The 24,996-nt window shown below is 36.0% G+C and overlaps 1 protein-coding gene across 4 annotated transcripts; it reads right to left on the bottom strand.

Moving 5' to 3' along the window:
* Positions 1–24,975, bottom strand: BRD9 (bromodomain containing 9). Of its 4 annotated transcripts, none has more exons than XM_005525228.2 (17): positions 24,845–24,975; positions 23,706–23,926; positions 21,984–22,116; positions 20,278–20,338; positions 19,215–19,359; positions 17,215–17,325; positions 16,281–16,456; positions 13,163–13,295; positions 11,022–11,097; positions 9,625–9,720; positions 8,742–8,874; positions 7,839–7,950; positions 6,189–6,227; positions 5,676–5,747; positions 4,303–4,405; positions 2,406–2,573; positions 1–1,645 (listed from the first exon to the last, which is right to left on the bottom strand). In XM_005525228.2, the coding sequence occupies exons 1-17, from the start codon at positions 24,915–24,917 to the stop codon at positions 1,545–1,547; spliced, it is 1,953 nt and encodes a 650-aa protein (XP_005525285.1). In that variant the 5' UTR covers positions 24,918–24,975; the 3' UTR covers positions 1–1,544. The 4 variants fall into 4 exon arrangements, with proteins under 4 accessions (XP_005525285.1, XP_087908529.1, XP_014110034.1 ...); XM_088052403.1 differs by having other exon boundaries at positions 16,281–16,396; XM_014254559.2 differs by having other exon boundaries at positions 16,281–16,393.
* Between the last annotated feature and the right edge of the window lie 21 nt (positions 24,976–24,996).

Below are 24,996 nucleotides of genomic sequence, written 5' to 3'. Positions count from 1 at the left end.
TAGAGGGGTATTTTAAACATTCTCCTGTGGAATTTTATTCAAGAGCTAAGGCAGGCAATTCAACAGCAAGTGTTCCAATAAAGATTTCCTCACCAACTGCAACTATAATTTAGAGTCTATAACACCAATCAATTTATATCTACTGTATGAGAAATCATACTTTACTAGAGATCAAAAGCACATTAGTTTTAAAGACACTTTTCAAATGAAATTGTTTTGGGAAGCTGCAGGCCGACACAAGGCTGTGGGTCCATGCCAACAACTCTGTCACAGTGCAGCAGATCATCCATGTCACTTCCAAGAAGTCACAGTCATCATGAGTCAGAATGCAGGAGCAGCAGTGGAGCCCAAGCACACTGCGACACACATTTCTAACAACTCCCAGACAGAAAAACCTCACCATGTGCTTTCTTCAGGACTCCTGCTTGGAATGAAACAATCTTCCTACTTAGACTTTATCAAGACTTTACTAGCAGTTATCTGACTTCCCTGATGGCTCCTAAAAACAGACAGATGTTTTTGTTTACAGCTTCATGCAGCATGATGAAATTCATCTTTTGAAGCAGCACATGAATTCAACCCAAAAGTATTTCAGACTTAGTATAAGGAAGCAAACTTTTCTGTGGCAAGAACAACAGATTTGCTATACATCAAAACTGCTTTTCTACTTTTATTAATATTTACAAAATAACGTAAATTCATAACTGTCTGCTTGCACATAGCAATAGTACAAAACCCCTCAGTTTCAGTACTGATGTATTATAAAAGTTTTATTTTGAAATTATTGAAAAGCACACCTTATCCAGGTTTTCCATCCTATGAGATATACACATCATATTAAAAAATACAAGTATTATCTTTGCTTTCTGTTTCAAGATACAAGGGATCACAAAAACATTCATCTTTTTTAAATCCAGGGTAGAAGTTTTGTAAATGAGCACTTTACTGGAACCACCAAGCACTGTTACTCTCAAATTAGGTGCTCTCTACAGTGATTAAAAAAAGATTTAAGAATATGGGGAAATGTTTAAAAACCATTTCTATAGATTATTAGCATTAGGAGATGGAAAATATAACTATGATCCAAATTCATGCAGTTCTTTTTTCCTCTTTGGAGATACTCTTGTCTTAACCTGAACAGTAGATAACAGAACAATTATCTACACAACTAGTTGATAATTGTACTGCAAGCATTTAATGAGTGCTGCCATGATTCTGGGAAAATTATCACTTTTCAGTGTCTGTAAAATACAGATTTTTCTAACACATTTGCAGTTTTTCAGTCAAGATTCACACACCAGTTGATAACACTCTCCCTTAACAAACAAAATGAAAGCAGCTCTCGATACAATGCTAATGACATTACGCACTAATTAGTTTGGGGATCGGGTTTTTTTATATGTTTGCTTGTTTAATCCTGTATACATGATATTATACAGCAATCCTCATAGAAAAGAGGACAAAAATGCAGTTTCTGTCATAGACAAAAACTTTATAAAAACATAATACAATTAAAATACAAAATAAATATAGTACATGTCAGATTAGTTACTAGTAGCATTTGAGGTTTCTGGAGACTGAAGAAATTCATAGGGATCATGAACCATGTCTTGCTGTTCTCCAACACTCAGATGAGAGGGGCTTCCTGTGGAACATTGGAAAAAAAAAATCAAAACTTTAGAAGTACAGAATAAAAATTAACAATATTTATACATATAAACAGCACGGTTATTTCACATGTTCCTTTTAGACTTTTAAAATAAGACATCCAAATGATATTTAAACAGGAGATTATGAAAAAGAAATCACAAGACTCTTAGTAATTTAGATAATTTTTGGAAAAGTAATTATTATGCTATTACTCTGAGTTGAATAATTATACAAAATGCAACTAAGTATCATCCATCCAACATCTTCTGCCTTCTCAGAAATGGCACCAAGTTCTTAAGCAGTATGTTATACTATCATCCCATCTTACCACTGAATTTTACAGTTGACAATGAAAAGCTCTAGTAGAATCCCACTTGTTACTTGCTGCACACAACTATACTGAAGTAAAATAATCATTATATACTCTTTAATGTAACTAAGGGCATCAAATGCAAAGTGCTTATGGGAATTTTACAGTGAGTTGTCAATTTACTCCGCCAATACTTCAATTACTTCAATCACATCTAATCAAAAAATAGGAAATTACAACTAGTGGTCTTAGTTCTGGAGGTCAAAAGTATGTCTTGTTAGTTACCCCTGCCAGGAGGCACATTTAAAAATTAAAACATGATCAGTCAGCACACTGCTTTATCAGAGTAGTTTCCCACAAAGATTTATGTAAATTACAATGTAAGTTTAAACCAATTTCAAATAGAGCACAAGTACTGCAACTTCTGTGACACAGCTAACTTTACCAAGATGATGTTGGTCTCTTTCAGAGGTATTGGAAAGGGAGCTCAAATTGGATGATGGCCGGGATCCCACTCTGTCAGCCTGAGCTTCATGAAGGTCCTGAAGCAGTTTAGTTGTTTCATCCAGATGTAGATGGTTATCATCATGATCAAGCTCCTTCTTCACTTTTCCTAAGAGCCAACAACCAAAACCCATAATTAGCACATGTACACTGACCCATGAATTACCAAGTCACTATAAAAAAAGTTCTAAACTTAGTTAACACAAGCATTGTCTACACACAAATTACCTCAATCTTGCATTTTCCCTTGCACTTCTGAAAAGCAACAACTGCAGACCTGGGCAGTATTGGAAGATGAAGGAAATGCCACATGGAAATGGCTGAAACTGAACTGACTCCCAGTATTTGAACAGCTGTAAGAGCTTAATTTGTCTCCCCTAGCTGTTAAATGCCAGACATGGACAGACTGGCCTGGATTGGAAGGGACCTTAAAGGCCATCTTGTTCCAACTCCCCTGCCATGGGCAGAGATAGCTTTCACCAGTCCAGGTTGCTCAAAGCCCAATCCAACCTGATCTTGAGCACAGGGATGGGGAACCCACAACATCCCTGGACAACCTGTGCCAGTGCCTCACCATCCTCCCGGTAAATAACACATTTAGTTTGTGGTAAAAGAGAGCCAGCAAGATCACTTAGATATCTAACTCAAAATACAATTAAAACAGAACATTAAATGTATGGAGGCAAAGATATCCCCATCACAGAAAGTTCCAAGAACAGTATCTTCTCCAGCTACACTGATTTTGCAGTAAGCCAAATTAAACTGTGAAACTGCAAAGAACTGGACATATGTGCCGTTGGACACATATGCCAAAATATGGTACTATTTCATACAAAGACCTAAAAAAAAATTCCCTCAACTTTAAACAAGAAGATAAACTCCTTCCCTTCTCTTTCTGAGATGTTAATTTTGCAAGAATTATGAAAAGAAGTAATGTCATAAGCTCTCTCTTGAAGCCAACTAATCTAGCAGTATGATTATTTACAGAAAGGCCAAAGAAGAAAATGTAAGTAGCTTTCATTGGGGCATGAAATTCAAAGTAAGACTGATATGTCTAAACATTATCTATAAAATGGATATTTATTAATTTTTTATTGAATTGCAATAAAATTAGAGTGAGACAACATAAACTGCACCCATGTGAGAAATTTGTAGAAATCTTTTTTTCCTTTAAGCCTTTGATTAGTTTGGTTGTGTTTTATAATTGATAGCTTGACCTCTTTCACATTCAGAATTAAAAGTACTTTAAAACATAAGCAAGTTGTTTGCTTGGATAACATTTCTGAAGACATTTGTCCAGCTCAGCTGCCTGCAGAAATGGCAGCAGTAATTCTTGTGGTATTAAAAGGATAACTATCAAAGGCATGTATTTGAAACAGCATCCAAATTCTTTTACACCACTGAAGATACCAGCACCAAAAGTTTCTTCCAATTTCTGCTCTGGGATATTTCGAGCGGCACAATGATCAGGATTCACATACTTAGGTACCTAATTCCCAAGTTATTTTAAAAGACATCATATTTCTGAGTGAAAGCTTCACACTGATTCTTAAAATCTATGTTACTGTGAACACAATAAATACAAGCAAAGCTATCAAAATAGTGAGGTGCAAATACTGTTTTCTTCAGTTAACAGGAAAAGTTAGCTTGGATAACACATGCATATCTCGAAGGAAAACCAGCAAGGTTTCATTTATAAGCCCTAGACTTTTACCTCTGTCAGATGTACACTTACTACTAGTTTTCAAACACTTTTTATTCTTAGAAAATCCAGCTCTTGTTTAGTCTAAATGGTACAACTAAGCCATAACTGATGTCTTGTATATTTAGTTACTTACCTAATGAACTTAACATAGAAATATCGAGAGATACATCTGAATATGGCTTCATAGAGAGGAAGTCCAAGTCAGAAGTGTTACTGTCTCCAGCAGATTCTCCAACCTATTAAAATACAACAAACAGAAAGATTAGCAAGAGTAACAAGCTGTCATGTTAACTTTACAAAGTTTAAGGCACAGACCCATTCTCTCAGAAGCCTTAATTTAACACCTGAAACTAGAGCATCCCTGACCATCTTGGCTAACCTAAAATTGAGAGACAGCTCAAAATGGTTCCTGGACAGACCAGTCACATGAATGGCCAAGGCTTTTATCTCACAATTCAGGACTGCTGAAACTCAATTACACATTCAACTCATCCGTGTCTCATGGCAGAACCCCAGCAGCTGGAAGTATTACCAGCATCCCTCATCTTCTCCATATGTGAACATTGGATTTACTGAAATTTTTTGTACAGTTGGCCACCTTCTCCACAGTATCAGCTGGAACTGGCCTTTCTAGTATTTTTCCTATACATTTGGAAAATGAAATACAGCCTGCAGTCTCCAATTCTCTTTTCTTTCCACACCCATTGCAATATTGCTAGTGTAATAGCAGAAAGGAAGAAATCAGAGTCACTAAGCTTCAAAACCCATTCTAAGGGAAATCTCTAAGGATGCCTGATCCAGCAGGAGAAATGAGACACTCAGGTAAACACACAACCAGATATTATCTTTTAGAAATATGAAAATGAAACCTAGCACTTAAATGAAATAACTTAACCAGTCACATTCTACAGAAATCTACACCTTTCCACGAAACATAAGGAATATTTATAAAATTATGATTTATCTTTTTTTCAGTTGATATAATGTGATCCATATAATTTTTATGTGAATTGCCATGGAATGCAGTGTACATCTTCTGTTGTCACAAATAACTTGCAAGATAAAGCCAGTACCACTTAAAAGAAAGATTTGATTTGTAGCTGTAAAAACATAAGATATGCATTATTTACCCATACTTTGTAATAGACATTTTCAATGGATGTGGTAAAACTGATTAATATTAATGAGGTTCTTCCAATTTTACAGCAGGCCAAACCTCAAATATCAATCTTCAGATCAAGTATCTTTTTCAGATTCCTATGGGATCTTTCTGCCACTGAGACTTAGCTATGCATGCTGAAATAAGCTGAAGAACAATAAAGCCACAAACAAAAACAGACTGAATATCAGAGTATTCATCTTCAGTACTGCAACCTTATTCTAGAAAATGTAATTTTCATATTCTACCTCAGATTGTGGACTGAAACAAAGTAATGTCTCAATACTATGTTTTTGTTTATGTTATTTTTCCTGCTGTTTTCCTCCCCTATCCCCCAACCATCTTACCATAATCTGTTTGGAAGAATCCAGACAGGTATTACGCAACTTGTGTTCTTCTTTTATAAGAACTGGCAGAACCTAAAGAACAAAGAAATACTTTAGATCTTAGCATTTCATAGAATATACTTAGTAAGAAGGTTCCCTGAGAATGTTTGTGCAATTTAGTGGTTTTCCACAGTGAGGTCCTGGGCCATCACAGAAACCTGCCACATTCTGTGATGTTTGAGTAGAACCTTCTCAAAAAGATGCTCTTCTCTAGGGCAATCATGGACAGTTATGCCAACAATTCGGAACTAACCAGGACAGCCTCTCTAGGAATAACCTAAAGCTTCTCCTTTCTCATATACTCCACTTACCAATCTTTTCTGTATTACTATACAGAACAGAGGGATATTAAATAAAATAAAAAAAATTGAATGTTGCAAGCTCAGAGAACCTAACTTTCTCTACTTTAAATGCCAAAACACTTTCCCCATTAAAAATCCCCAAATAAACAGACTGAATATTAGCATAACTTACTTTAACTTCTTCCAGTGGTTTTACTGAGATGTTTCGCCTCTGGAAAGAAAGAATACCAGTAACTGCTTACATTCAACACATGAGAAAGATGTCTTTCTTACACCATTTCAAGTATATTCAAACAACACACAAAAGGAGGCAAAAGACAGCCAACTTTTTCACACATCTGTAATGCAAATAGAATGCAACAGTTGTTGTTAAATATTTTAGTATTATGCATTTTAACTAATCTTTGAGTCCCCTTACACTATTTCCTCTGCTCACAAACTTTATATTCAAATGCAGTATCTTTGTCATTACTTCAGTAACTTCTCACAAATCATTCAAGGTTGTACCTTCAGAGATACTAATTCTTACTCAAACGCAGCAGTACAAAATGCTCAAGCATTAAAACACCATGTATATAATCACTGAAACACACTTAATTGTGTAAAATCAATGTATATCCATGTATGTCACAACTGAACAGCATTTTCAAATAGTAAATAGCCATTGACCATTTGAGAGGTCTTCAGAAATTCTCACCTGGAACGACATTCATAGAAAAACGTGGTAAAAGGCAAAGCCACATTTTATTTTAAAGCTAAGTTGACTATGTTACATACACATATTTATATATGTGGAAGAGTATTCAAAATATTGGGTTTTTCTTGAACTAATCCTTTACATTTGTTCCTGTTACATGCACCATCTTTTCCCCTAGGGAAAAAACACCCAGAAAATTCTAAAGGACCATTGGTGTTTTCCATTCTATTGTCTCCTTATATCCAACCACCACCCACCCTTATTTCATAAACATCACCTTACGCTTCTAAGTCTGCAAAGATGTAGCATAATCTCATTTCCACCACATCAGGAAGCCTAAGTACTTCCCATCTTCCCACCCTGCCTCCCTTTCTTTATTCTTCATTTTTTCAGTGTCAGCATTTTAAACAGCAATTATTGCAAACTAAGAGTGGTTTTCAAAGTGAAGATAACATGAAATTTATCTTCAGAGATTTTGCGATTTTTTTAGCTTATTCTGTCTTGGGAATGCAAGCTTTCTCACTAGAATCATACTCATTTCTGAGAAAACTCTCTTCTCCAATATTAGTATGAATCTCATCAGGAAAGTGCTTTTGTAAATAAGTTAAAACCTTTCCCTGTAGATGCACTACATGAATGTAGAAGGTAGCACTGGGGGCTAACAGACACGTGGTACAGTGATAATTAATCTGTTTTTAAACTTTACTTCCATGTTCCAAATAATTAATCCTTCCATGCGAAACACATTTTTTCAATTAAGAAAAAACTCAAAACCTGAACAAAAGCATTGCAATAAACTCAGAAGTCTGTATGTAAGTCATGACATTGAGTGATGAGGCTGCCCAACCTCCATCCAGTTGGTTGGTCCCTGCTATGCTGCATCTCCTGCCTCCTCCTTTCTTGCAGTCACATAATGAGCCACACTGGAGAACTGACCAAGCCAGAGAAAAGGATTCCTCCTTTCTTGATTAATTCAGTCTCTAATTTGGTTTATAGTTGCTTGAACTAAGCTTGCACTACTTAAACTGACAGTGGAAAACAAAGCATCTCACACAGTATAAAAAAGCCAGTATGTTCATTCTTATTCTGATGAATTTATGACACTTCAGTGCACCCAGGACACACCTGCTTTAGCTGATAAATGGTTTTGGAATGGTCACCACTAGTGATCTGGTCCAGAAGATCATCAACTATTTTCTTGCTGTAACTTCCAGCATCCTTCACGAATTCTTGTAAGCTAGCAGGAATGGAGATAAGCATTACAGAAAACATTTACTTTTGTAAAAACTACTTAAACTTAAAATATGTTTTCCCAAATACACTGCACTACACCTACATTTTCTTTTTTCTTTAACTCTTTTATGCTTCTTCAGAAAAGCAATTAAGGCTGTCAGGACATAGGGATTTTTCTTTTATTTTTAATAGTAACGTAGATTTGCAACTTGTCTTTCACAAGGTCCAACTACCATTGATGGCATGTTAGTGGGGTAAAAAACAAAACACAAGCAATAAAAAGCTTGATATTATTTCTTTCCCTCCAAGATCAACAATTTAATGATAAGTGGTATTTTTCTTTTCAAGTAGCTTTAACTCTTCTGAAACCTCTTGAAAAACATCATTGTTTTAAAGCCACTGAAATATATTACTTGCCTTTTAAAATTATTTACAGCTGGGTTTAAAGCAAAACACCAAATCCATGGCAATCTATAACATGCTGTGGTTGAAGACCCTAATAACAAGATCTATATAACAACCTTGCAATAAAATAGAATAGCTTAAAAGGACAAATGGAAAAGCCCCCCCAAAACTTTCACCACCGCCAAAAATCCAAAAGCAAGCAAACAAAAACTAAACAAACAAAATAAAAACCAAGTATGAAAGTTAACTTCAAATTTTATAGTGATGTTTTAAAAAAATAAGTCCTAGAAAAAAAATCAGGATTTGGAGGCTCTTAGTTGAGCTCTAGTTTAAATTACTTTGCAAAAAATTGTTATGAGAAGTTAGCCTTCCTAATAAGGAAGCCCTTACCTTAAGGCACACTGGATCCCAGTTTCATCACCATATGCTGAGTATAGGAGCTCCATCTCATCTGGTTTCAAATCATGAAATATAGAGTTGTTTTGCAAGGAAGGTGCTGTATTGGCACTGGTAAGAAAGGTTACTGCACAGGTAAAAGACACAACAAATGATTAGCACAAGTGTCAAAGATCACTTGGGGGAAAAAAGAGATTGTGTTTTCTAAAACAGACACAGAAAGTGCCATGTATTTTCTCCTCCAACTGGAAGCAAGACCAGTATCTCAAGGACACTTCCCAATTCTAGAATCAGCACAACTATTTTAACATATAAACAAACATACTACTGAAAAATCAAGAACTAAGTTATCCACCCCACGCCAAGAAGAAAAAGGTTCATGGCCACATTCCCTTTTATATTTCTACATTTTGTGTCCATCTATTTTATTGTTGGTTGCCAGTCAGTTTCTGGACAGCAGAGTAGAAACTATTAAAAACTGTCAATAATACCAGGAAAAAAAATCCAGTCTGCAAAATCTTGGTCATATGTTGCAAAAATGCAAATTACTGGAAGCTGTTTTTCAACTAAGTGCAATTACTATGGCAAAACTATTTCCCCCAGAAGAAATGGACAACCATTATTTGAAATCTTCTAGTGTGGCTATAATACCAAGGTAAAATATTAATCCATAAAGTGCTACTTAAATTATGTTTAATAAGAAAAAAATTCAATTTAATAAAAACTGCATTCTGCTACTAACGGAATCATTATATGTTATAAACATAACCAAGCAATCTTTCATATGGAGACAGGTATAAATTGGTATTATTTAATATCAAGTAATTGCCTGAACATTTAATAAACACAAAGTTAAAACATGGTCTTTGGTATTTACCTTTATTTCTTCGCTCATCTTTGAAGCCCAGTGTAGTAAAGCCAGGTAATAATTTGCTTGACAGTGAACTCAGATCCACTGGGTGAGTTTCTTCCTCTAATAATTTGATTTAAAAGAAGGATTAGAAAAGCATTTCATGCTTACAATTTGTGACAAATAATTAGAATTTGCTATTTTAGAGCTGTAATTAACATAAAGACTAAATGTCTTTTAAAATATACATTAATGGTAGGTACTGTAATTCAGGTGCTCCCTTTAAATTTCAAGCCATAAATATGCTTCCATGCCATATTCACAAGATCTATGGCTTATTTAAGTTATTTCACTTTTAAAGTATACAGCAGCACCTGTAATTATTTTAGCAGCTGATTCACAAACTTTCAAGATCCAGGTATCACTGAAATGATAAAAGCAGTCTCTTATGTTGACTAAATGGTTGCTTGTTCATAGAAATCCATTACCATCACTCTGTAAATTTTCAGTGGCATAGTTTTAGAGGCATTAAATCATTTCTATTTTTTTTTTTCTCAGAAATAGTTAATAGGCATAGTAGCAGCCAAAATGCTCAATTTCATTTCAGAAAAATTCACTTCCAAATGACAAATAATTTAGCAGGCTTGCATCTCTCAATGTGATTAGTCAAAAGCATTCATATATTCATCAGTGAAACAAGAGGAAAGCTGTGAAAAAATTCTAATCTCAAAATGTGCTAGAGAAGGAAGTGCTAAATCAACATGACACCCAGCACCAAAACATTACGGCATTTCATTCATTAGAAATTTTCAATACATGTGCATCTTGAGCTTGAAATTAAAGCAAAGGAAAAACATAAAACAGTATAAATAGCATAACAGCAACAGAACAAAAAAACACCAGAAGATTAAGAAACTAAAAAAATTGAGTAAAACCCCATAAATTTAAAACAGAAATTTAGCTAATGATTTAAATTAGGTAAAAAAGAGGTAAAAGATCATTCTCAATTTGCATCCATGCACTGCACATTTACATAGGATTGCAGGATTTTCATTCACCTTTTTTCATTAGATATTAACACTACAGTGTACATGCAGTAAAAGCTTGTCTTCCAAGCTCATTATAAAGCTGTAGCAATGTTTAAGTGCTTATAAGGACATATTATTTTATCTTCTCACTGTTAGCATCAGCAAAATAAAGCATCTGAAAGAGTGAAAAAAAGGAAGGCAAACAGAAACACCTCTGTGGTGTTTGAGGAAATGGTTTGGGAAATAATTAATGAAAATAATAAAAAATGTTTAAAAATTAAAAACAATTTTAAAACTTATCTATATTACACAGGATCTGTATCTACAATTAATACTTCCAAATGTGTTAGAACATGCAAGACTAGAAATGTTTGCTTTAAAGAGTACGGCTTTTACCTTCTGCTTCTGGATCAGATGAATTTACTACACTAAATAATAAAGTTCCATCTCCATTTTTTTTCAGATAACCAATCTGTGAATAGAACCAGAAAGATACAGAAGGAATCATTCAAAACTGTTCACACTCAAAGAAGGAGTTGCCCATTTACAGGAAACTTTAAAAAGCAGTTTTAGCTGTATTGAGATACTGCACTTTGGTATTCCCTTTTTCATACAGAGAACCTTGGGTCACAACTATTTAACACCACTTAGCAAGTGTTTCAGAACAGAAGACTTAGAAGCAGAAGTTCATAAATCATATATACAACACCTTATTCATCTTTCTAAATCAGATCTAAAGTTCTCACCCAAGACAAACACAATTCCATTATCATTAGCATGGAGCCAGCCTTTCTGACTGCGAAGTCTAGAACATATGTTCCTTTTAAAAGCAGAACTGTAAGTCCTATTCACAAAGTCACTGTTTATTTTCAAATGTAGATTGAACTGCTTGTTCTCATGTCGCACCCACAACTTTCTCTACTTAGAATTACTTTTATGAACACACTGCTGATTTCTTCAAGAGGAAGAAGTGCTGTGACAGACCTATTGAGGCAGACAAGCACAATGCTAAAGGCAGATGTGAAAGTCAACAAAGCACACCAGGATCTGTACAGTCCGAGCCAGATCTGATGCAACAAGCAAAGCTAATGTCAGACAGAAACCTAAACTGAGGTGCCCCCCACCCAGGGAGGCAAAGCCCGTCTTGTTGGAGTCCCATGTCCCACTGGCAACTGTAGCTTCCCTGGACATGATCCTGCAGTCCCAGAAGGCAACAACCGACTATACATCAATTGAGAAAAAAAAAACCACTGTAACCTCTCAGTATAAAGAGAAAATGAAAACTGTTCTCTTCCTACAAAAATATTAGTAAGTACTTCCAAGGAAATCAATAACAAATCTCTGCTATTTTGTTTTTTATCCCTCTCCATCTGAAAAAGTTTAAAACTCTCTCCATACAGGAGGCCAAATCTAATATTGGCATACAGTAAAAACAGAGGTCAGAGATGCTTGAAAGAAATACATTGCAGCTTCACCCACTATTCTTCGCAGTTTTACTTAATAATTCAGTTGAGCCTAAACTGACACCATGATCAGGACCACTGCCCAAGAAATGGACATTTAGCTTGAAAACATAACACCACGTCTGCTTCTAAGTAAAGTTTCTTTTGCAATAGTTTTTAAAGAGGTGGAAAATTCAGGATGTGGACACATCCTGATTCTTTTCTCAACTGCAGTGGCCACTAGAGTGACAGATGAGAAATGGGAGCAAAGGTGGGAATAATTGTCCATAAAAGGCAAGGGAAAGAAAGTAAACGTGTCTCAGTACAGATGTGGAGCGAATGCCTGGAGCATTCACTCCAATCCTAGCAAAAGGAAATGAAAGAATCCATCACCATCATCACAGAGCTAAAAAGCCCAGTTAAAAAACTGATCTTTAAGAGAAAACTGCACCAACAGCACCACCAAGCTTCTAACCCTTCTAACCCTTGGAAGAGCACAAAACCCAAATACATGGAACATCAGAATCGCATTCAGGACTGTCAAACTTGCTATCTAAACCTAATCAATAAAAGATCCTTGTATTTGATATTCATGCTACAGCTGACAGCTACTACTTGTAAATACAAAACTACAAGAGTTTACAGACTCTCCTTACTAAAAACAGTAATTTAACACTACAGATATGTTAATTACTGGGGGGGGGTAAGAGAGGGAAATTCTAATAGCCCTTCAACCTATGCCATAGTTTGCTTTTTCTGAGGTTGTAACAGTATTTGTGTGTGTAATGTTATTTTAATCACTTTCAATGCTAAGGGCTGAAATTCAAGATTGAGTAACATTTTACGGTTTCCTGCAAGTGAATTTCCACAGATGTTCAATAGAAGCTGAGATCCACTTAGGATCCTCCTACAGTGGCTTTCAGTAGAAACTAAATGATAGACAACAGCAGTATCTGTTCTGTGGTATTCGACAAACACACATCCCACATGTTCCAGTCTCAGAAAGCCTAACAGTAAAGCCTGTTTCCTCAGGTGAAACAAAGCATTCAGCAGACAGGCACAAACTGGAACTGCAAACTGCCACGTGCAGTAGACCTTGCTGTTGGGTAGATATCGATTGATCCTATCCCGAGCTTCATCTGCTGCATGTTCCACTAGTGCCAGGACATGTTCTTCAGCAGTGCTGTCTGTCAGGCTGCATGCATTCCCCTCAGGCTCAAAAATGCAGCTAAAAAAGAGAAGAAGAGGAGCTGTAGAAATTAAAAGCTAAAACTAAACAAAGGGCTGAATTCTGGCTTTGCTTAATAGAACAATCAGTCCCACTGTTCTCCCAGTGTCAGTCTACTTCAGCATTTAAGTGGAATTATCATCACATTATGAAGTTTTGCAGCAGAAGCTGCAAACTACCAAACTACTTAACTTCAAAAATTTAATTGTTTCTGTACCTTGATGAAGATGAAGTATAAAATGAAGTACAAAACAGAGATTGGGAGTAAAACTGGCATTAATACAAGGTGAATGCTGTATGCATCCTTAGTCTCACACATGCATGAATATGCTATTTTCAAAAATTCCCAAAAGGAAGATGCAGGAAAAGAATTATGTAATGAGGGATAGAAACTGTTGCTTATCAGAGAAAAAAACCCAACAGGCTGCATTTATGATGATTAAATCATACAGCTGCTTACAGAAGTAGGCTACAAGTCCCAGTCTAACACGGAGTCCTTTAATTCCTATGTTTTTTAGTATTGGCAATTAGCATTCCTAATCTGAATCACACAATTGCTTGTAATTGAAACTACAGAATTTAACATTTATCTTTCAGTAGGTCCCTTTTCATTAAAGTTCTAAACCAATAAAATCATAGAAAATAAGCATACCCAAGGATGGAACAGGAACATGGCTATCACATAAAATCAGAAAAAGGTAGTATCATAACGAGAAGTGTGAAGATATCATAGAATATGGCAGTCTTCATTATATTTTATATATATAAAATAAATGTTGTACATCAAAGTATTTCAGGGCATTATATGGACATTAGACACTAGGGCCAAACACCTTAGGTACTGGGTAGAGCATCTCCTCACACCAAATCCATTTCTCTCTCCTGGGTTATCTTCTTCCATTTGCTTAGCTAAGAATTTCTCTCTGTATAGAGTTTCAGATCCGATACACAAGTAAGTTTTGCTATTAAAGACAATAAAAAGATCACAGGATCATACTATTATGAGACAAATGTGTTATACTACTTTGTGTCATTGAAACTTTCAGAAAGGGTGTACACAGCAGTAAACTCCTCAACAACTGGCACTTTTTCTATCACACACGACAGAATAATTAAAGGACAAGAATTTTGAGAGAATGTTCAGAAGATTGCAACATCCTAAACAAAGTTTTCAAAAACTATTTAAACATTAGGATGTCCAAGTGATCAAGTCACTTCTTCCTCCATATAGAGGTCTAAGCTGCTTTAACACTTTGCAAACATTCAACTCCTTCTCTGTCTGTAGCCATGAAATATGAAGGCAAAAATATCTGCTATTAGGTTTTGTTTTCCCCTCTAAAGGTCTTACTGTTCACCAAAAAACACAGTATCAATCCTACAAATGCAAAAATACAAGTATTTAAAAATCCACATTAATTAGAAAAAAAAAATTCATTCCAACTACTAAAGTTATATAAATATTGAGAAGAGCAGAAAAGTAGATTTGTACCACAACTGATTGCTGAGAAACTGGTACTAGGATAAAATTAAAGGTAATTTTTAACTATCTGAACTGTATGATAAGGTAGATATTAAAGACAGAGCCACACTGTATAGTTTGGCAGTCTCAATTTCTTGCTCTGTGACAAAGAACGAAGTTACTCCTGTGGTAGAGTTTATGCAAGAATTAATGCTGGACACCACACAAATTATGGTGTCTTCTAAAAAAAATACAACCAAAAACCAAAGCACCTTCTCCTGAAGACTTCTTTACAAAGAGGTGCTTTCAGTTGATTTCTATCCACAGTCCATTAAACAAAGAACAAATTATACTTTCTTAATTCTCTGATACAGCAACAGGTTAGTTTCTATATGTTATCATTAGAATAGCTTCCACCACAGATAATTACTGTTTAAAAATTATTTTTAAAGATACATGTTGCAGTCTTCTATTTCAAAAAACCCTAAGTTAGAATACTACTTCTTCTGTCAGCATTAAGGATTACAAAAATGCTGAAAGTGCAAAAAATGAAAAGTGGCTGATGAGAATTCTAAAGTTCACTTTTTAAAAACATGTAACAAGGTATATTTCACTTTTTTAACTTTGAAGATTTAAAAAAAAACACACAAACTGCAGAACATATCTACATGATCAGATTATTTACAACACGACTAGTGATGCTCTGTTGCAGTATTTTTTCCAGAAAATTCCACTTGATACAATGCTCTATAATTTAAATTCACAGTCTACCTTTGGATGCCTATGCAAGAACACTGAACAACCTAAGTTGCTTGTGTGTCATGGTTTCTGCTAAAATCTCATAAAATAAATTGACTAAAATCAGACTCAAAAAAAAAAAATTACTAGCATTAGATTTTAGCTATAAAAATATGAATTTGGGACATGGGGGTACCTATTAGCTAGAGGATTACAACTGCACTAGCAATGTAATACCCATGTATTTTACCAAGGAGCTTAATAAGATTTCACTGGAGAGATGCTATCATATGCTCCAGAAATAATGTCCTGTACCTTCATAACCTGCCAGACACGGTTTAAGTTAAATAAAATCACTCACTGATCTGGGGCCACTTTGACCTCCTGGAAAGAACCTCTTACATTTAGATGAGACTACTTTAGGAAAGGAAAAAAAGGGACAAAATGCAAAAGCTATTTGTAGCTATATCCAATATAAAATAACATTCTAAACCATTATGGGAAGAAACCATTCATTATTTAATACAGACATAAAGAAGAATGAAAATATCTCAATAGATATTAATTTCAATTGTTTGAAAGAATATGCAGTGACCTTTTGAATTGTTTGCCTCAAGTTAGGAATCACTAGGTTATTAAACAAGTTCTGTAAGAAAAATACAATAAAACTGTCCATTTATCCTATGGACCTCAAAGAAAATGCTGAGTTTTTTTCCTCAGCTTTTTGCTGCTATGTAATACTACAAAAGCTGCACCAAGCCAGTAAGCATGCCCATTAAGACCTTTACCTAATAACTTCTTTATTTTGCTTTTTGGATTTCTTGGTAGTCTCTGCTTGTACAGGAACAACTTCAGGAACAGGTTCTTCAACTGCTGTATCTTCATCACCCAAAAGAGCTGCCTGCTGAGAAAAATCCATGTCCTGCATAAACGACATGCTGCGCTTCAAAGCTAACAGCCGTTCCTAGAATCAGAAAGGACAGAGCGGCAGGGACTTAACCTTTCCCTCATAGCCAAGATGCTATGATAATGGGATGGGATGGGATGGGAATGGCCATGGCCTTATTTTGTTCTTAATGTCTCGTTTCCAATGGCGATGCAACATGATTTGGTCATGGTAGCATGGCATCAGAATTTCTGCAGCCCAACTATCAAGAGAGAAACAAACAAACAAACAAACTGCATATGCAAAAACAACTATTTTACACAAAACTTACCATCATGGTAACACATGCACACACACACACACACACACACAGACACACACAGCAGCTCGCAAATAAACCTTCATTTGACAAGCCAACAACTGTATTTGAGTAAAAATATTTGTGACACCTCTGCAAACTCCTCTACATCCAGCACCTTTAAAAAAGTAGTGCTTTCTGGTTTATGCAGAAATAAAACTTAAATGACATCTTGTTTTCGAAGTGTCTGCCAGAAGTAAGATTTTACAGTAGAGTTTGATATATGTAGATCTTAACTGCTTCCACTAAAAGAAGCTCTTACAGACTTCAGTGGTACAAATAAGGTTAAGAAATAAGTAAAAATTACTGGTTTATAACAAGAATGCCATCAAACCCTGAAATATAGCAGCACTAACTGGCACTGCTATAATTCATCACAGATTGATGAAACATTTACCATTGTTACTTTGTTCCTTTTAAGTATGGTAACATAAAAACCCCCAAAGTTTCCGCTTTTTGTTTTTAATAGGTCTCTTACTTTGCTCATCATCTTAAAGCCTGTGTGCAGTATCTTCTTGGCTAGCTTGTAGTAAACAGTATCTGGTCTGTTGTAAGTCATTGCATTATCACACATCAGTTTAAAATCTGCCTGTAAAATATAAAACAAAAGAACTGTAAACATTTCAAGTCCTTTGTTAAATGACTGGAAGATACCACTCCATCTTGGCAGCTCTCTGAAGAACACAGTAATATTCTAGCAGCAGGCTCATGAATGCAAGCCGAAAGCAGAATTGCAAAGGTTTGAGCCTCTTCTCCTCACCTTCTACATTCTGCTCAATTTCTTTTGGAACTGGCTTTTGGTTATAAAAAACACACTCTTTCCTAAATGCCAGAAATAACATCGTCTCCTTAACCAAAAGGACCAAAAATTGGACCAAGCACCAAGGTAACTTTTTACAGCATTTAATACCTCTGCCTCCAATTATCAAGACTTTCACAAAGACAGAAATTAAGAAGATGACATAGAGGAGGCAAACTGGGCAGACAAAGAAGTGCATGTAAACTACACTTCTAGTGATAGCCCTTTAAGTGCTGCAGAAAAAGCCAGTCTTTTGCTTGCCCACTTTGAAGTAGACCCTTTTCTTCTGAAGTGAAATGAATGAGTTTGCTGCAGCAATTGCTCCTCTTCTAAACGCAGGAGAGAGTTCTTGCAGACTCTACTCTTAGATTATTTATTGTCTTGTGACTAGCCTCAGCTAGTTATATTAGACAGGTACCTTTTAAGCAGACCTTGTTTCAGAGGTTAAAAATCTGCAAAATTCATTTCTGTATTAAGTTTATGGCTTTGTAGTTCTGTGTAACCTCATGTATCTAGAAAGGGAGTCCAATTCCTTTTTCACTATAACATGGGCAGACTTTTGGCAAACTTTTATTACTCCTCCAACTACCAGTAGAAACTAAGTCCTTGGAAAAAAAAAAAAAGTCAGTCTAAAATATACTGCAATTTTCTTTTTTTTTTTAGGTTTCTATCCACCTGTTTCAATACTGCAACCTTGCCTGTAACTTAACAGTCACAGAGCTCCCACCCAAAATTCCCTTTTAAGCTGTTGAATAACACAATCCAGCATGACAGAATTTGGAGACCTGAAGGCACTCCTGATGGCAATGCTATCATGAATCCTTTTTCACTATTTCCTATACATCTCTATAGCATATTTAACAAAACAGAATAATAATCTTTGGCAAAGCATCTGTAAGAAATGTAAACCATTCTTTGCTCACCTTGTTGGACCTTTCAAAAAAAGAGATTAACCCTGAGAAACAAGCCAATGTTGTCTTGCCATGGCTACCGTCATATCAACATCAGTCTAGGAAAAAGCAATTCCAAAGGCTGCTAATAATTCATGACCTTCATGAATCATTTAAGGAAAACTCCTCTCCTTTAGGAGCTAGTAATACTGTGAAAACATTTTTTACTGCACTGTCTGTAAAACCATGATGGAGCTAATAAATTATTACAGCAATAACAATACACATAATACCAAAGTTAAGTTGCAAATAAACTTGCCATTTAAGTTTCTGACAGAAGACAATTTCAAATGAAGTTCTATGGAAAACAGGATAACTAAAGATAAAAAATAAGTAGTTGTTATTGACTCATATACAAAATGCTTCAGTATATCCACAGGTTTCTTGCAGACAGGTCCAAATTACGTTTAAATCAATCTAACAAAGTCTAGAATAAAAAAAGAAAAAGGACCAAAAAAAGAGCTCAATGGCTTAAGTCTTTGTGATAGTCTTACTCCTATTGAAGTTTAGCAGCATAAATTCCACAGAACTTTGGATGTTCTTGCTTTCCATAGTAATTTATAGAAGACTGTAGTAGACTCTGACAGATTATTTGTAAAACACTTAATATACAAAAGTGCTTAGTTCTGAAAAAAATGAGCATTAATTAATGAAAGAAAGGCTTCTACAGTTAAAAACAATCTTCAGTTTCTTACTAGTTGTGAAATATCTAAACCTTTATTAATTCACCTTGAATTCAGTGACTGATTTGTATTCATTGGCTGCAATTTTTTCCTTCATCGTACCAAAATCCATAGGGTGTTTTATTATCATGGAATATCCAGGAGCAATGGCATCCGTGACTGGAAAAGCAAAAAACCCATGAGGATCTTTCCTAAAAATAAAAACAATACATTTAGATTTACAGAAGCAAACAAAATGATCCTTGCTTTTGTATCACATTAATGACAACAGTACTACTTAAAAAAACAAAAAAACACTAGAAACATTCTCATAGAACAGATGCATGTTTGAAAAATTTCCTGATAAAGGAGAGCATTTTGATTTCACATATGTACTTCTATTCAAAAAGCAATTATTGAAATTTTCCATTAAAAATATCTTTCAATTCAATTCAATGAGCAAATGATCAATTCAAGCTAGTCCTTGTATTTCTTAATTAATGCTTGTATGCTTCCTATGTCTCTACAGTCCAACTCAGTCTTTTGGCTCCATTGAGGTAAAAAATGCCTCTGTTCATAAGGTCCTCAAAAATAAATACAATGTTTAATTTTTTAAAATTAGTTCCAAATTTAGCTTATTGCTACAAAATAAAAAAGGAATGTTTTTTTATGAACATGAGGTGCAGGTTTAAGAAAACAATAAAATAAAAAGTCTCTCCAAATTCAGAAGATTATCAAGTAACCAGGTCTAAATTTGCTTTGTATCTGATATTGGACACTGAATAAAACAAAATTTAACTAAAACAGTTATATTTTAAAATATTGTAGAGTTATAACTGGCTTTTAATACCTAAACTAAGTCATTAATATTTAATATATTTATAATAGCAATGTATCCTCTGCTCAAAACACTTATTTCCCTGCCCAATGCTAGAATTGCAAAGTTGGTAATAATTTTCCTCAACTTATCTTTAAAAACTACCAGGTCTGACATGGTTGCAAAAGTTAACAAATAGATTGCAGTCAGTTTCTAGGCACTACTTTCAAACAGAAAACCAGGGTAAGATGTTGCCAAGTAACAAATATAAATATGCATCAGACATGGCCAACACAGCAATAACGTTTACTACCTTTGAAGCTGGCGAAGGAAGTGTTCCAGTAATTGCTGGATCGGTGTGCTCTCATTTTCAGCTGCATTTTGAGATGAAAACACAGATAAGTGCAATGAAACAGCATATGTGTATATTTGTTTATTTAAAAATATAAGTACCAGAGAGAAAAATCTTACTACAAGTACAGTTTGTACTGATCTGAAGCTGAATGTGTCATGAATTTCAAAGCAGAAGTACATCAGATTTCCAACCACACAGTACCTATTTCTTCTTTTTTTATTTCCTGAGCTTTTTTATCATATCAAAACCTTGTACCCATTAAGTCAGATGTAGTGCTAAGTTTAGTAGCTCTAAGAATATATATTAATAAGATTAAAATAATTACGTTATACATTTTTGCAGAAAAAGTGAAACCTGGTTGCTCAAATACTGCAGTTGGGAAATCCACATTCTTACAAGAAGTTTGCTGTGCAATTTTAATGGTTTCTTCATCATAAAACCCATGCAATTCTCTAAACCTTTCAATCACAGAGTGACAAACAGATGCAGATTTGCTGGCAAGAAAAATAATAATTACAATTTCACTTCCTGTACAGATCACACAAGAGACACTACGTGTTTACTACCTGTTGCTTCAGAAAGACTGGCTTTAGTGAAGTTTGAAACATCCAAGAAGCATCAAGGATTGAAAATCCAACTCTCCATCACAACAGAGGAAACATATTTCCTTTCTTAACCAGAATGGGTCAGGTAATTTATATGCTCTCCAATACCATTTTACAACCAGATGAAAAGAGAGTAATACAGGAATAGTTTTTATCTTGTCAGTTTTTAAGGCTCCTGACTACCTAGAGACATAAAACTCTGACCTGAAAATTTCAGTTACTTTGACACCTATGGCCACCATTCCTCAATTTAATGTGTGGTCACAGTTATAAAATTCCTTGGGATTACTTGACCAGTCAAAAGACAGTATTCCAAAGACAAGACTCACAAAATTCCTAAAGATACCATCCATTTTCAGGCTTATGTGTAACTAAGATCTTGATGTAATTGAACATTCTCTAAAGTAAAGGTTTCCACTGAGTAATGCTGAGTTTTAATTAACAAGCAACAGCTACAGGTAGAAAAAGACTGCCAAAATCTGAAAGGATTAAACATGCAGAAGTTGCCACACACAACTGACAAATATTTTGGCTGCTGATAAGAATTAAAGAATTGTAAATTAAAAACGAGTGGTGTGTGGTGTTTACAGTTGTGATATACATCACAACTTCCTTTCCATGAGAACAGAGATACTAAAACTCCATATAGATTAGAAAACAAAGAAAAAGATCAAAACAACACCTAAGAAGTCTCCACAAGAGTTTTTGCCCTTGAACTAAGTGAAACTTAATTTCAGACATTCTGATGACTGTTGTGTAAATACTAAGGAGAGGGAATTAGAGGAGCTTTTATAATGAAGTTTATTCTGCCAAGGAACAGAAGCCAGAGACAGATGGCAACATCAGTCACCTGAAAACAAACCTACTAAAACATGGAAGCACCAAGAGGAATATTGACTTTTCAGATAGCAGAAAGTTCTGAATGTTGGAAAAAGTAAAGTCCTTGCATTTCAGTAAATCTTCATGAAAATTTTACGTTTTGGTACCTTCAAAAAAAAAAGCTTTGTTTTGTGTGCTTTTAAAAAGAACCAAAATCATTTAAACTTTCACACTGCTCACCTGGCTGAGTTCTGCATGCTCTGATAGGACGATCTGGAGGAGGCTCAACCTCCACCTTTTTCCCAGGATCAAAGTCATCAGCTTCTCCTTCAGTGTCACACTGCTCCTTCTCCCTTTTCCTCTTCTTCTCTTCCTAGGACAGCACAGAGAAGTATTTTAGAGGGACGTACTTGGAATGTGCAATCCCACACATCAAAATATAAGAAACAGTGATGCTTTTAATTTGGAATATTCATTCAATGCCCAAGTCATAATATAGTTTAAACATTACTGCATATATTTTCACTTTTACTTTTTCAATTTTCTTCTCCAATTAAAACTGAACTGTTCATCATTTGCTACCTTCTATTTAATACAGTATTGTTCTATCGTTCCTGCATGTTTATTGAAAAGACAAATTCTGAAGCTGTTTATATGTAAAACTTCATGATAATAAGCTACACCAGAGAGCAAAGAAAGTTCATTTACTATTGAGTAATGATCAATCTGTGGCTCCGCTCTCATCAATGTATTTTTGTTGTTTGTCACATTAAACAGAAATGAGCAAAACACGTGACAACTCAGCCAATAAAAGAATCATAAGAAACAGTGATGCCAATTAATGATCTCTTTCTGGATTTCAAAGCGAAGGCACACCTAAGCCACTCTTGAAATCCTGCAATTATTAATCCACATTTGCATAGAAAAGCATGCTTTCATCAACCTTCCTTAGACTATGGTTTTGTTATTTAGCTATCCGTTTGCTTATTTTGAATGTATTAATAATGAAGTTCTGGGAAAAAATATCCAAACAACCCCCACCCCACAACTCAGTAAAGGCAACTGATACTGCAAAATCTTGTATGCAGGACAGCTAGTTTTGCTACATTTCGAGTCGCAGCCTGAAACATCTGTACTAAGAAAATTGTGCACTATCTGTGCTGTATTCAAGAACTTCTGAATGATCCTATGAGATCTGTCACTTCCAGTTAATTTTTTGTTAGGCTTGTATTGCTTGGAATTGATAGCTGCTAGCCAAAAACACAGGCAAAGTAGCACCAAAAAAACTGTCACATAAGAATAGTAAAACTACATGACAGGAAAGAATTAAAAAAGCAGAAAGGTCAGAGAACCATTACTACACAAAAGAAATACTATTAAAATTAAATTGTATAAGTAACTGTGCTGTCAATGTCTTACTGCTGCTTTTGATTAAACTCCCCAGCGTTCAACACAACAAGTAAGGTGACTACCTGCTCCTAACAAAGCCACAAAGCCTAGCACACAAGTTATTCCAAGAGCCAACCAAGTAACACAGTACTCAACAGTAACAACTTCAGTGTCCAGTAACTTGGCACACCTCAAAAAGATAAACGCAGCCTGAATTTATTTGAAAAGCTGGAAACGCTCCATAAAATGGTAGCAAAACATGTCTGTGACCCGGCTAAAAAACAAAACATCCTACTGAAAAACAGAAGCATTCATTCAAGACAAATAAATAAGGAAAATAAAGAGTTATAAGAAGGAAGCTTTTACTATGTTCACAGAATCATCAGTTTTAGATGACTTTAAATGGCAGTACACCAACTGACGCACAAGGGTTTTCCACACATCTGAAGTGCTATCTCCAAAACAATAAACTTCTTGCAAGTGATTTAAACAAACAAAGTTCTGCACCAGATTTTAGACCTCACAAGCAAGCATGAAGGCTGGTGTGTCTGAATTCTAAATAACACAGCTTACCTTCCTCTTTCTTCTTTCCTCATCATCTAGATGCTTTTCTTTATCCTTCTCTGACTTTTTCTTCTTTTTTTTCTTCTTTTCTTTATGCCGTTCTCGCTCATGATCTGATCTATCATCATAGTAACTAGAATCATGCCCTGACCCAGAAAGTTCAGTGACTTCACTGCCTCCAACCTTAAGAACCAGCTTTAAGGGTTTTTCCAGAGGCTTGTCCACATAATCTAAATTAAAAGAAAAAATAAAAATAAAAATAAATCCACAGGGAGCTAATAGCACAGAGCAATTACAGAATCAGTCTTAACTAGGTCAGAAAAGACCGCTGAGATCGAGTCCAATCTGTGACCAAACACTACCATGTCAACTAGACAATGGCACTAAGTGCCACATTCAGTCTTTTCCTAAGCACCTCCAGGGACAGTAACTCCACCACCGCCCTGGGCAGCTCATTCTAATACATAATCATCCTTTTTGTAAATAAATTCTTTCCCAATATCCAACCCGAAGTTCCCCTAGTGCAGCTTGAGGCCATGTCCTCTCGTCCTGTCACTGGTGGCCTGGGAGAAGAGACAGATCCCCACCTGGCTACACCCTCCTTTCAGGCAGCTGCAGAGCAGTAAGTTCTCCCCTGAGCCTCCCTTTCTCCAGGCTAAACAACCCCAGCTACAAAGCTTCTCCTAGAACTATTATTTATAAGAATTCGCTGCACATCAAAAATATACACAATACGTTCGGAAAGAAAAACAATAGCTAAGACTAACAAATCCAAGCTAACATACAGTGGTGCTGCACGTCTTACGCTGTGATGTCCCACAAACCTCCCAAAACATAAGAAACCGGCTCCTGGGCCCCCCCTGAAAACATCGCAAGGTCCTTGCAGAGCAAGGTGAAATTAAGCATCACTCAAGCACCGCAGTGACCGGATCCCCTCAGGAGCAGCCGTGGGAAGCAGGGAGACGCTCGGGCTCACACCCCACGGCCCGCCCCGCGTTCCTCGGGCCGCCCCCACCGCCGGCAGCTCCGGCGCTCGGAGCAGGGTCTCTGCCCAGGCCCCCAGCCCGCGCAGGGACGCCGGGCCCCGCCGGCAGCCGGGGGAAGGGGCGGACGCATCCCGGCTACAAAAGGGCCCCCCGTGCCCTTACCGCTGTAGGAGGTGGCGGAGGTCGAGCGCCATTCTGCCTTCTCGGCTTTGTGCTTCTTGTGCTTCTTGCCCATGGCGGAGCCGCAGCCGGCCCCGCCGGAAGCGCTGGGGAGGGCGGACCCTCCCGCCCGCTGCGGAGGAAGATCCGGGTGA

Source organism: Pseudopodoces humilis, chromosome 1, assembly GCF_049639895.1.
Source record: "Pseudopodoces humilis isolate 2021_Gansu_Grassland_sample_001 chromosome 1, ASM4963989v1, whole genome shotgun sequence".
NCBI lineage: Eukaryota > Metazoa > Chordata > Aves > Passeriformes > Paridae > Pseudopodoces > Pseudopodoces humilis.
The sequence above is the reverse complement of the archived record's forward strand: the minus strand, read 5'-3'. Positions and strand labels throughout refer to the sequence as shown.